At 36.6% G+C, this 14,265-nt stretch overlaps 1 protein-coding gene across 1 annotated transcript; it reads left to right on the plus strand.

Moving 5' to 3' along the window:
* Positions 1-808: 808 nt before the first annotated feature.
* On the plus strand, positions 809-2,309 carry LOC145009829 (uncharacterized). The gene is made up of 3 exons (XM_078968458.1): positions 809-1,747; positions 1,842-1,884; positions 1,939-2,309. Exons 1-3 carry the CDS (start codon positions 809-811, stop codon positions 2,307-2,309), a joined length of 1,353 nt encoding a protein of 450 aa, XP_078824584.1.
* The last annotated feature ends 11,956 nt before the right edge of the window (positions 2,310-14,265 follow it).

The following is a 14,265-nucleotide window of genomic DNA, read 5'->3' on the forward strand; positions in this document are numbered from 1 at the left end:
TAGTGTGTAGAATATAGACTAGAACATATATTTGACGGTGGGTGTGATTGTAGTGAGTTTTCTTGTGTAAGTAATTGAAAACCAACTGGTTCTTACTTGAATAAGAATCGTTAATGTTGTGATTTTTTGTGTGTTCATGGTTTTAGTTTTCTTAAGATGGTATCAGAGCCTAGTTCAGCGTTTTTTGTTGTTCCGTGTTAGGGTTTCTGATTAGGGTTTCAGATTTGAGGGTGTGTCTCGATTTGGCTCTGATTCGCTTCTGTTTGTGTGTAGTTTAGTTTAGGGTTTGTCCATTAGTCTGTCTTTAAGATCGTAAAGGTTATTCTAGATCTTATTCAGATCTAGTGGTCGTCTCTCCATCGATTATGGTGTCATCTTGTCGCAATCTTGAGAGTAAACGTTCAGATCTCGTATGAGTTGATTAAATTGAGTTAATCTCAACACATACGGTTTCCTGACGGTCAACGTCAAGATTGTGCAAACAGGGTTACATTAACAGAGTTGGTGTCTGGCATTTGAATGCCTTGTGGTGGTCAGTGGTAGATCTATTGATCTATCGAAACAACCTTGCTGCTTGCTTTGCATTTCTTATTGTGGATCACTGTAAGTTTTCGCACATTGTTGTTCCTTATTTCTTGTTTGTTTAGATATATCATCTATATGCTAATCTTAGGTTTTTTACGTCTGTATCTCATCCTGCTCTAATCTTATATGGTTATGAATCTGGACTGATTTACATAAACTGCTTGTAAACTTCTAAGGTTAGGTTTGGATTCGTGATTTTTCTTGTCTCTATCTATTGATAGTCATGACTGGTGAAACACCTGAAGGATCCACTTCAGGTAAATCTGAAACAGTTGATTTTGATGATCCTTTGTTTCTTCATCCTTCTGATTATGCTAGTAGTACTATTATTAGTTTTAAACTACTAGGAACTGAGAATTCCAGAGTGTGGAAAAGCTCTATGATTAGAGCTTTAAAAGCTAGGAATAAAAAAGGTTTCATTGAAGGTACTGAAGTTCAGGATAAAAAGGATCATGTTAGATCTCTTAAATGGGATAGGGTAAATGCTATTGTTTGTTCTTGGATTCTTAACTCCTTGTCTGAAAATATCTATATTGGGCATGTATACTCTGAGTTTGCTTTGGATATTTGGAATGATCTATGTGATACTTATTACAAGGTTGATGGGTCTGTTGTTTTTAATGTCCATCAACAAATCAATTCTCTTTCTCAAAATGGTTTATCTGTTTCTGATTACTTTAACAAACTTGATGGTCTTTGGAAGGAATTTGATAGTCTAACTAAGTGTACTGAATGTGTTTGTGATGCTGCTGTTCAGTTTAAAAGTCATTCTAAGCTCATGAAGCTTATGCAATTTTTAAGTGGTTTAGATGAGTCCTTTAATCAGGTTAAGAGTCATATTCTGCTAATGGAACCTTTACCTGATGTTAAAACTGCCTTTTCTGTTGTGTCTAGAGAAGAGTCTAATCAAAAGAATGGGTCTACTTCTGTTTTGTCCAACAAAAGTAGTAATTCTTCAGCTTTTGCTGGAAAAATTAATGATAACAGGAAATTTAAAGGTAAAAATCAGAATTTGATTTGTAAAAATTGTGGTATAAAGGGACACACAATTGAAAAATGTTATAAACTTATTGGGTATCCTAAATATTTCAAATCTAAGTCTGATCCTAATAATGGATCTTCATCTGGAACTGCTTCTCATGTTAGTTCACATGGAAGTGAGGTTTTTAATTCTTTAGTAACACATTCTGATAAGTCTGAGCAACATTTTTTTGACAAGTGAACATTTTTCTAATGTTTTGGCTCTTCTTAATGAGAAACAATCATCAGAAGATGTTACTGGAAATGCCAATTTGGCAGGTATGAGGTGTAATAATGTTTCTTTTAAAAATAATTGTTGGGTTGTTGATTTAGGAGCTAGTCAACACATGACTGCCTCTGAATCACAACTGTTTGATATGGTTGATGTTTCCAAGTTGAATTTAAAAGTGGATCATCCTAATGGATCCACTGCCAAAATTGACAAAATTGGAAACATGAATCTTTCAGATTCGATATGTTTAACTGATGTATTTGTTGTTCCTGATTTTCATGTGAATCTCTTATCTGTTCATAAGCTGTGTAAAGAAAAAAAATGTAAAGTTACTTTTGATGAGAATAATTGTTATGTTCAGGATTCTCTCTCCAAAAAGACTATGAAGACTGGTAAAGAATTTGGAGGTCTTTACTATCTTGAAAATCCGCGCATTCTGGTTTTGAAAATCACTCTTGATCTTCAGATTTGAATCAATTCTGTTTTTGAATTGTTTATTCGAGTGATCGATTAGCAATTTGTGATCATTTCAGTTAAACAATTTTCAAATTCATCGAATTTTTCAAGCTTTATGAAATTTTCGTGTTCGTCAATGGCGAACTTTAATATGAAAACAATGACTTCCTTCTCTCATTTACTTGGATCTTCAACCAAAATTCTTATGTTAATCCCTGAATATTATGATCAATGGGCAGATAGAATGGAGGATTACCTGAATGGAATAGATGAAGAACTTTGGAACTGTATCAATGGAACAGTTCAAGTTCCTGCTAATGTTCAGGAAATCAGAGTATCTACTACAACTGCTGAAGTAATTGAACAACAAAACCGTCTGAAGAAGAATGAAAAAAGATGCATGAGGGAATTAAGAGGTGCTTTACCTCCTGTGGTTTACAATTACATCCGTAGTGTGACATCCCCAATTTCACGGCCAGAAAAGACCGATTTGTTTATGCTTTGTTTTTAAAATCAGAGTAATCGTTTAAAGAAAATATTTACGGAATTTGTTCCCAAAACAAACTATGATAAGAATTTATCAAACGTATTTATTAAAGAAAATGTATTTTCATTGAATAATAAAACCTCGGGGTGTCATGTTCCGATACAGACCAAAAGCATAAACAATATAAAATAGACCTTACAATAGTTATTTATAACTACTGATCTATAATCCAAAATCTCTCGTCAAGTCCACCAACTTATACCCTTGTGCCATTACCTGTAATGCAAAGAAAACTGAGTGGGTCAGGCTTGGGAGCCTGGTGAGCGTATAGGGTTTTCAACCCACAATAATATAATTATTATATTTAATCATCAAACGATCAACTCAATTTCTCATCCCCATTATCTTCCTTACTCTTAAGGGTTTACCCTAAGACTTATCTATTCGTTTACTTCGTATTAGGCACTAAGACAATAGCTACCAGGATTCTTTATTAGGCACTAAGACAATAGATGCCAAGGTTCCTTCGTAAAGCACTAATTCCATAGCCGCTATGATTCATTCATCGGGTACTAAATCCATAGCTACCAAGGTTTGTCTATACGGTAATAAATCCATATCTACCAAGGTTTGTCTATATGGTACTAAATCCATAGCTACCAAGGTTTGTCCATACGGTACTAAATCCATAGCTACCAAGGTTTGTCTATATGGTACTAAATCAATAGCTACCAAGGTTTGTCTATATGGTACTAAATCCATAGCTACCAAGGTTTGTCTTTCGTCTCATCCTCAAACTCATCCGTCATCACACACCAACTAATTCATCTATCCACGTTCTACCCAACATATTTGTAGATATAACATACATATACAGTTTAGATCATTTAAAAACCTGTATAAAACAATCATTCAACCACCATCTCAAGTAAATCAACAACATATAAACACATAGCACGTATTTCATAGCAAATACTCCATATTTATGTGGTAGAAGAAAGTTACCACACACTCACACATATAAACAACAATATACTAAATATATTCGAACAATACTTGTATTATTACCGTGTTTATGAAAGGGACTATACACTCACTTGATTAGATGATGCTCGGACAGCACTACGACTTGTAGAAGTAGTATTCTTCGGTAGATCTGGAAGATCTTCATAAAAACGGGCTTCTCGCGGGCAGAGCTTCGGCTCGGGAATAACGCTCTTCGGGATCCTCGGGGATTCGGATCTTGCTTCGGGGCTCGGGAATGATACCGGGGCTTCGGGATATGATTGACACGCAAAACGATGCAAAACTTAGAGAGAAAGGAAGAAAATTAGCAAGGGAAATGGTTGATCTCGGGTTCTATTTATAGGTTGCTGGGTCTGGGATTACGCTGGGCATAATTTTGGAGTACGCTGGGCATAATCAGTACGTTGGGCGTAATTTTGGTTACACTGGGCGTACGCTTTGGATAAGCTTTGGTATGTGTGCCACAATCTTCAAAAATTCATAACTTTCGCATACGAGCTCCGTTTTCGACGTTCTTTATATCCACACGAAGGTGAGACTATGCTCTACAACTTTCATTTAGACTCCATCGGCTAATTTTGATTTTATTTTTATTATATTATTTTTAGTAGGCCGGGACAGGAAAACTTCGTTATAAAATCATAATTTCTTCATCTGACGTCTGTTTTCGTCTGTCTTTTTACCGTTGCACTAATAATGACGGGATCTTCGATTCTCATTTAGATTGTTTCGGCTAAAAACTGCTCGATCTCAAATCGAGTATTCGGGCTACATACCGCTAAGTCGAAACTTAGAAAAATCATAACTTCCTCATACGAAGTCAGATTTGGACGTTCTTTTTATGCACGCTCATGGTTTAACGAACTATACAACTTTCGTTTAGATTACTAACACTAAATATCGCTCTAACGTAAATTCACTTTTTACGTCATTCAGCATCGTGGCAGTTCTATCACGAAACTTCGACTGGTCATAACTTCTTCATTATAACTCGGATTTCGGCGTTCTTTATATGTACGTAATCCTTGTAACATATACTATAACTTAGTTAAGATTATTTATTATAAATAACCTTTTGTTGAAAAGTCATTTTCGACCCTTATTATCTCTAAATTGACTAGCCCGGATCTACGGGCGTTACACGTAGTTGTAAAACAGCTAAGGAAATCTGGATCACTTTGAAGGAGAAATATCAAGGTAGCGACAAGACGAAGATCAATTCTGTAAAACAATGTCTTGTTGAACTGAAAGAATTCAGACAAAAGGAGACTGAAACTCTTGAAGGTTACTATGATCGTCTAAATGAACTTGTCTATCGTTGCAACAGGTATGGGATCACCAGGTCACTCATGGAGTTCAACTTAACTTCCATCATGGGCCTTCGCAAGGAATGGCGAAGTGTGAGCATGATGACCAAGAACCAACAGAGTTTTGATACAACAAGTCTGAATGATCTCTACAATCAACTGAAAACACATGAATGTGAAGTTTCAGAAATGTATGAAGAGTCAAAACAAAGTATTGGAGGTCCTTTGGCTCTTGTTTCAAAGGTATCAGAAGTTGATGTTAATGAAAAAGATGACTCAGATAATGAAGGATTTTTTATGAACTCTGATGATGAAGCTGTGGCATTCTACTCAAATAATAGAGTTAAGAAATTTTTCAAATAGCCCTTTAATCCAAAAGGAAAGGCTAGTGATGCGAAGAGTGGAGTCACAAAAACTAGGGGAAAGGAGAGGAAGAAAATGGAGAAAGCTGATGAAAAACAAAAAGATGCGAAAGAAGTGAAGAAGCTGAAAGGTGACTCGGGAATTTGTTGTCACTATTGCAATGGTGTGAATCACTTCACAGCCGATTGCATGTTGCGAAAGAAAGAAGAGAAGAAGGAAAAAGTTAAAGATGAAGCATACTATTCTGAAAAGATTGAAAAGTTACGTGCTAAGACAAAAGGAGTGTCTCTAGTTGCGAAGGGTGAATCTGATGATGAAGAGAGTGGAACGTATCAGATCTGGTCTTCAGGATCTGATGACGAAGGAATGAGGCATCCTACACATGGAGCTATGTTCGCAAGTTTTGAAGATTGCGAAGAGGAAATTGCAGGGAGGTGCTTCGTATCCAAATCCACGGACAAATCACTCATGACCACCAAGGTACGTCTTATACTTGAATCTTTTAATATTCCTTCATCTGCTTATGATGCTGAACTCACTTCATTTGATTATACTGTGGCTTATTTTGATTCTGTTATTGTGTCTGCTAGTATTGAAGCTCAAAATTTAAATATGCAACTAGGTGAGACACGAAGAGAATTAGAAATAAAAAGGAGCGGAGTAGAAAAACTTGAAATGCAGATCAAAAATGTAAATTGTGATAGGGATAATCTTACAAATGATGTTAGGTTATTGCTAGCACAAAGGAACATTTACTGTAATTCTGTTAAACGATTGTATGAAAAATTAACTGCTTTACATCATTCTTCTGATATTAGCAAAGAACAACATAGGAAACTTTTACCTTTTCTTGAATATGAACGTGAAAAAGTTGATGTTGTTTCTTATGATTGCAAAAGCGCAATTGCTCAATTTGACAAAATACATGATGATAGATATGCATATGGTATTGTCAAAATTAATGAATTCTTGAATGCTGATGAGTTGGTTGACATTGTCAATGAAAGTTTGACAAAGAGTGAACAAGTGAAAATCTTAAAGAAAACTAAAACTTCAACTCTTGATTCTCAACTCAATTATGTTGATGTCAATGACAATTCAGATAATGTGAGTGAGATAAGTGAAACTGAAGAAGAAGAAGAAGAGGTTGATTGTTCTAAATTGTCAATCATTAATATCACATCTAAGATCAAAGGTAAAGAAATAATAGTTGATTCGATAGTTAAGGATGAAACTGATAAACTTTCTACTTCGCAACATTGTAATTTTGATAATGTGGAGGTTGAAAGCTGGAAGACTGATGAAAATGATGAAAACAAAGAAGGTGTGAAGGATTCACCTGAGACACCTCCGAGAGTTGTTGTGAATCATGTGTTTGATAATACAAAAGAATTTGACAAAATTCTAAATGAAAAAGGTGCACATTATTTGGAAACTAACACTGTGGTCTATCCAAATTTTAAATGTACATATAACATCATTTTTCCAAATCAAGTTTTTGTCACAACTGGAAATGTTGAGAAAATTAAACCTGAATTCATCGAAATGGTTGAAAATGATAATCAAAAGTCTTCAACAGCAGGTTCTTTTCAAATCAAAATACAAAAGAAAACAATTTAACAAAAAATTCTTATGTTTTCCAAGAGAAAAAATCATCACAAAAATGGGTGGTTAAAGGTGAAAATGCAAACAAAGTTTTTGAAAAAGTTGAAAAGTCAAACGCTGAAGTGAAATTAAATTCTCATGAATTTAAATTGATAGTTGGAAATTATTCAACAGAAAATAATGTTTCAAAACGAAAAGCAAGAAAAGCAATTTTTTGGCAAGTTGTGTCTAATGATAAAACAAAAGTTTAAAAAGAACAAGTTTCAAAAACAATATCATCAAAATTTCAAAGCAAAAATAAACAAACAGATACAAGTTTTCACAAACCAATAAATTCTGTTGACAAACTTCCTTTTGTTCGCAAATATGACAACAATTAAAAATTTGAGACTTCGCAAAAATTTGTGAATAATCAAAAGTTTCAAAATGTTGGCAAATTCATGAATACTTCATCACCTTTGAAAAATTCAAATCAAGCAAAAGTGAAATTTTCACCAAAACAAACAAATTTTCCAAATCCTTCAGTCTCACAACCGACCAAAGTTTCGTATACAAAAGGAAAATCTGATGTAAGTACGATCAATCGTTGGCTTGAAGGGAAAGGAAGACAATATCAAAGTGGGAAGTTTTCAGAACAACAAATAAAAAATGCATTTGACAAGTTCGCAAATAGCTCTTCCACTGCTAGTTCGCCATCTCATAATTCGCAAATTCTGGTTCAAAAATGGACACCAGTTATCAAAGCTACGAATGTTGTGAAGTATGAGATTACAATCAATGGAAATCCAAAACAATTGAACGACTATATTTCAATATCTAGATCTGATGATGTTGATATAATGGATTCTGTCACAAACAAAGTGAAAACATGGTTTTCAAATTCAAAGAATTTGTTTCATTCTACTAATGATGGACCGAATAAGTCTTAGGTTCCTAAATTTCTTTAATAAATGCAGGTGATGTGTGACGAGCAATACGATGTGAAATGGTATATTGATAATGGTTGCTCTCGTCATATGATTGGAAAAAAGGAAAACTTGCGAGATTAAAAAAGCTTGGAAAATACAAGAGTAGTCAAATTTGGGAATAATCACAAATGTCAAGTGAAAGATTGTTAGAATGACTAGATGAGTATAGTCATTTCATTATATGAGAATTGGAGTAATATACTGTAACGCCTGTGTTTCTGGGCTTGCCATTGTTAGCAATGAAATAGTCTAGGTTAACCTTTGTAACCCGTTTTGAAATAATAGAAGTGTATTATTTGAGTATAATGTGTTTTGTGCTTAATTGCTTAATTATGTGGTTTGATTAATTAAGAATATAAATAAGCATCAAAATTTAAGTGTAAAATAAACTTGATATCTTTAGATAATGTTGTAGTAGTTGAAACAAGGTTTCCGAATATATAAAGAATGCCGAAATCCGAGTTATAACGAGGAAGTTATGACCTGTCAAAGTTTCGCGACAGAACCGGCACCGCTGAATGACGTAAAAAGTGAAATTTACGTTAGAGCGATATTTAGCCTTAGTGATCTAAACAAGAATCGAAGATCTCGTTGTTAGTATCAAAGCGATAAAAAGTTACGAGAGAACGGACGTCAAACGAAGAAGTTATGAATTTATAACGAAATTTTCTGTCCCTGCCTATTAAAAACAAATAATAAAAATAAAGCCAAAATTAGCCAACGGAGTCTAAACGAAAGTTGTAGAGCGTAGTCTCACCTTCGCATGGATATAAAGAACGTCGAAAACGGACTTCGTATGAAGAAGATATGAATTTCCGAAGTTTATTAAATAATTAATAATTAAATTTAATTATTAAATCCGGCCTTATCCGAAGGCAAGTCACCGGACTCATCCGGAGTACGCCCCGCGTACAGCGAAGAGTGTCGAAACTCACACTCGAGGACTTCGGATGACGCATGCGCTTACGATTTCGGAGTAGTACGCCCCGCGTACTGCGAGCATCAGCCTCCTATAAATAGGATGCGAGGCTGCCGAGTTTCTTTGCTATTTTTCTTCCTTCTCTCTCCCGTTTTGCATCGTTTTGCGTGCTAGAAATACCCCGAAGCCCCGGTAATATTCCCGAGTCCCGAAGCAAGTCCCGAGATCCCGAAGATCCCGAGAAGTGCGGTTTCCGAGCCGAAGCTCTGCCCGCGAGAAGTTCGATTTTTGTAGAGATCTTCCATATCTGCTGAGGATTACTACTTCTACGAGTCGTAGTGCTGTCCGATCATCTTCTGATCAAATGAGTGTATACTACCTTTCATAAACACGATAATAATACAAGTACGATTTGAGTGTATTAAGTATATTGTTGTTTATATGTGTGAATGTGTTGTTACTTTCTTCTAACGCATAATTATGAAGTATTTAATACGAAATACGTGTTATGTGTATATTTTGTTGTTATGTGTGTGAATGTATATTCACTTTCTTCTATCTTATAGATTTGATTATTTCTCTATGAAATACGTATTATGTGTGTGTGCCTCATCTGTTATGTGGAAAATGTATTGATTGAGCATGCTATACAGGTTTTGAGAATATGTATAAAAATGTATGTTTTATCTACTAATATGTTGGGTAGAACATGGGTAGATAGTTGGTGTGTAATAAACAGATGAGAGGTCTCGATGTTGTTTTAATCCAGTCATCTAGCGGAATTTAGATGACGACCACGGACTTTTCTAGACAGTCCAGTGGAACGCTAGCAGGCTCATAACCTGTAGGTGTTAATGAACTTGGGTGTTCATTCGCTGTTTTCCATCCCCCTCATAGTTGCCTTACTTGACTTATATTGTTGAGGAACCCCCGAAGCATGTGTTGTCACCCCGATAAAATATTCTTAGACTAGGTCCCTTGTGTTAGTTATTTTAGGGACATAAAGTGAGAATAAGGGGAATGGGTAATTGGGTTATTGTTGGTTGATAATAATTAATTTAATTATTTATTGTGGGTTGAAAACCCTATATGCTCACCAGGCTCCCAAGCCTGACCCACTCAGTTTTATTTGTATTACAGGAAGTAGCGCAAGGGCGTAAGATGGATGAACCATCAAGTTGTTTTGTTTACAAGTCTGTATATGTATATATTTGTTGAATGACTTGTAATGTTATCGCTTATGCTTATTGGTTTGTATCGGAACATGACTCCCCGAGTTTTGATTATATAATGAAAATACATTTCTTTTATGAAATGCTTTGGTAAACATTGTTTTATCATGTTTTGTTTTTGGGAACAAATTCCGCAACTCTTTCAAATCAAAAGGATTTACTCTGAAATTATTTTAAAAACATAAATGAAAATCGGTCTTTTCTGGCCGAGATTTTGGGGATGTCACAGTTGGTATCAAAGCATTAGTTTAAGCGAACTAGGAATTTGTAGGATTTCTAGACTTAAACTTAGAATGCTAAGTGAAATTTTGAGATGTGTGTCTGTTATATTTTATACACAAGCACTAGTTTATTTTAGGAAAGTTGCCTAAAATGCTTTATGTGCTAAATGTTATATGTTGCCATATATGATATTATTTGTTCGGATCTATGGTCTGTTGCCGACCGGATCTAGAAACGTTATGTGTGTAGGATTCTAAGCGTACGTCTACGATATTAGAACTAGCATATAAACGTTTCGAAGTGATAATGATGATTTGAATATCTATTGTGAATGAGGATCTAATTTCACCTTATTCGGTGTGTTGATCAAAAATGGTGAGAACAAGAAGTGGAGTTGGAAATGTTGATGAAAACAGGAATCAACCACCAGTGATTGAACAAAGACCTGTCGTAGCAGCAGCACCTGAGCCAATAACCATGGCTGGTGTGCAAATGATGATTCAAACAATGTTGGATCGTCATATGGATGAAATTAGATAGTTGCTTCAACAGATTCGTGAAGAACTGTCAATTCGTGTGGAAGAGCCTGAATTAAATGAAGGGCACTCGGAAGGTGGAAACTTCAGTGGGTCTGTTGGTCAAGCCAACCCACCGATAGTTAGGCGAGACAACCATGATGGACGGAATGATGGAATGGGATGCAAGTACAAGGACTTTCTAACTTGCAAACCATCGACCTTCAATGGAAAGGAGGATCCGATTGGAGTTATGGATTGGATCTCATAAATGGAATTGGCCTTCATGACTTGTGGCTGCAGAGGCAAGTTGCAGACTATCTATACAGTGCGTCAGTTCTGAGGTGGAGTCGTTCGTTGGTGGAACACTCTAGGGAAGACTTTAAGCCCAAATGAGCCACTGCAATTGACATGGGTAGAGTTCTTGGTGCAGTTCAAGCGCAAGTTCTGCTCGGCTCAAAATCTATTGGAACTAGAGAACAAGTTTCTAACATTGACGAAAGGCAGCATTTCATTTGATGAATACACCAATAACTTCACCGATAAGATGGAGTTTGCCTTGCGTATCGTTCCAGACGAGCTGACAAAGGTGGATCGGTATGCAAAGGGACTCCCATGGGAGTACGAGGTGCCAGTACGTCAGGCACATACCCTAGAGGCAGCTATCTGGGCTGCCAAGTCTGTTGAGAACATGATTAAGGGGAGAACCACCAACAAGGTTGAGGTTGGTGAGAAGAGAAAGTTTGAGGGAACATCTGGTTCCGGTAAGAAAAGCAAATTTTCGAAATCTGATTTGAAAAAGTTTGGTTGGGGAAAAGGAGACGAAGCGAAGTGGTGTGAAAAGTGTAAGAAAAAGCACTTTGGGAAATGTAGCGAGGATGTAACCTGCTACAAGTGTGGGAAGGTTGGACATTTTGCCAATGAATGTCCGAACAACAAAAGGATGTGTTTCGGTTGTAATGAAGAGGGACACATTTTGAAAGACTGTCCGAAGAAGAAGGAGGCAGCTAAGCCCAACATTCAACCAAAGCCAAAGGCGAGAGCATTCCAGATGACACTGGAAGCTGCTAAAGATGAAGCTGATGTCGCTTTAGGTACCTTTCTCGTCAACACATTGCCTGCCCAAATTTTATTTGATTCTGGAGCCAACTACTCCTTTATATCGCATGAATTTGGTAGAAAACTAGCCTTGCCTATTGATAGACTAGATAATGATTTATTAGTCGAAGTTGCTAGTGGCAAGTTTGTACCTGTTAGCCATCGTATGAAAAACATCTTAATCGATCTGAATTGGAATAAGTTCCACGAGGAATTATTGCCTATCGAACTTAATGGTTTCGACATCGTGTTGGGAATGGATTGGCTTAGTGCCAATGATGCCGAGATATTGTGCAAGAAGAAGATAGTTAAAGTAAACCCGCCTGGAAAAGATTCGTTTATGGTGTATGGGGACAAACGCCGAGTGAATTCTGGAATCATTTCCCTAATGAAAGCCAGAAAGTGTTTGACCAGGGGATGTACATCATATTTAGCATTCGTGATTGATGCGAAGAAGGAAAAGAAGGTGATGCATAGTATTCCAGTGGTGTGTGATTATCCGGAAGTATTTCCAGAAGATCTTCCTGGATTACCACCTGATAGACAAGTGGAGTTCAGAATTGACTTGTTACCAGAAACAATGCCAATTGCAAAAGCACCTTATCGATTAGCACCGACGGAGATGAAGGAGCTGATGATGCAACTTCAGGAGTTGTTGGACAAAGGTTTCATTAGACCTAGTTCATCACCCTGGGGAGCTCCGGTGTTATTCGTGAAGAAGAAAGATGGAAGTATGAGAATGTGCATTGATTACAAAGAGCTGAACAAGGCAACAATAAAGAATAGATATCCGTTACCAAGGATTGATGACCTGTTTGATCAATTGCAAGGTTCGAGCTATTTCTCGAAGATCGATCTAAGGTCAGGATATCATCAGCTAAAAGTAAGAGAGCAAGATATCGAGAAGACTGCATTCAAAACTAGATATGGACACTACGAGTTCTTGGTTATGTCGTTTGGACTAACCAATGCTCCGGCAGCATTCATGGATTTAATGAACAGAGTTTGTAATCCATTCCTTGATAAATTTGTGATAGTGTTCATAGACGACATTCTGATTTACTCGAAAAGCCAGGAGGAGCATGGCAGACACTTGCGAGAAGTGTTAGAAGTCTTGAAGAAGGAGAAGTTGTATGCTAAGTTCTCCAAATGTGATTTTTGGATTCGTGAAGTCCAATTCTTGGGTCACGTGGTCAACCAAGAAGGGATAATAGTTAATCCAGCAAAGATTGAAGCTGTAATGAAGTGGGAACAAACGAAAAGTCCCACAGAGATCCGAAGCTTTTTAGGATTAGCCGGATATTACCGAAGGTTTATCCAAGGGTTTTCTTCGATTGCTACTCCATTGACAGCTTTGACCCACAAAGGAGCTACTTATGCTTGGAATGATAAGCATAAAGAAGCATTCGAGAAGTTAAAGAAGAAGCTATGCGAGGCACCGATACTTTCTCTACCCGATGGAGTTGAAGACTTCTGTGACAACCCGATATTTCAACTATTTGTAATGGCCTAATAGGTCAAGTATTGTAACCACTTTTGAGTTAATAAAATTAACATTGATAATAAAATGTCAAAAAGTTTCTATTTAACTACCTACTATGTTTTATATCATTAAACCGGGATCGTACGTAAAAAGAATGCCCAAAACCCGGCTTCGTATATTGAAGTTAAGATTTTTCCAAATTCGGCTTAGCAACAGACAACTAAAAACTCGAATCGGAGATCGAGCGATTTTTGGCCGGAATGACCTAAACGAGAATCGAAGGTCTCGACATTGGTATTTCAGCGGTATAAAGTCTGGCAAAAACCGACATCAGATAAAGAAGTTATGAATTGTTTAAAGAAATTTCTTAATCACGACATTTTATAAATAAATAATAAAAATAATTTCGGAATTTGCCGACGGAATCTAAACGAAAGTTGTAGAATATGGTCTCACCTTTGCGGGGATATAAAGAACGTCGAAAACGGAGTTCGTATGAAGAAGATATGAATTTTTGAAGTTTACTAAATAAATTATATATTTATTTAAATCAAAATTCGGTATTATCCAAAGGGGGAGTCAGTGCACTCATCCGAGTTACGCGCCGCGTAACCCCGTACGCCCCGCGTACGCGAAGGCCTTGGCCTCGGATCTTCCACGTCGCGCCTGTGCGAACTACTAACCCATCCCATCCGAGCTCCGAGGCAGTCGAGGACTCGGTCACGCATGACGTAGGCATACGCCCAG

Source organism: Lactuca saligna, chromosome 8 (assembly GCF_052625555.1).
Source record: "Lactuca saligna cultivar CGN05327 chromosome 8, ASM5262555v1, whole genome shotgun sequence".
Lineage (NCBI taxonomy): Eukaryota > Viridiplantae > Streptophyta > Magnoliopsida > Asterales > Asteraceae > Lactuca > Lactuca saligna.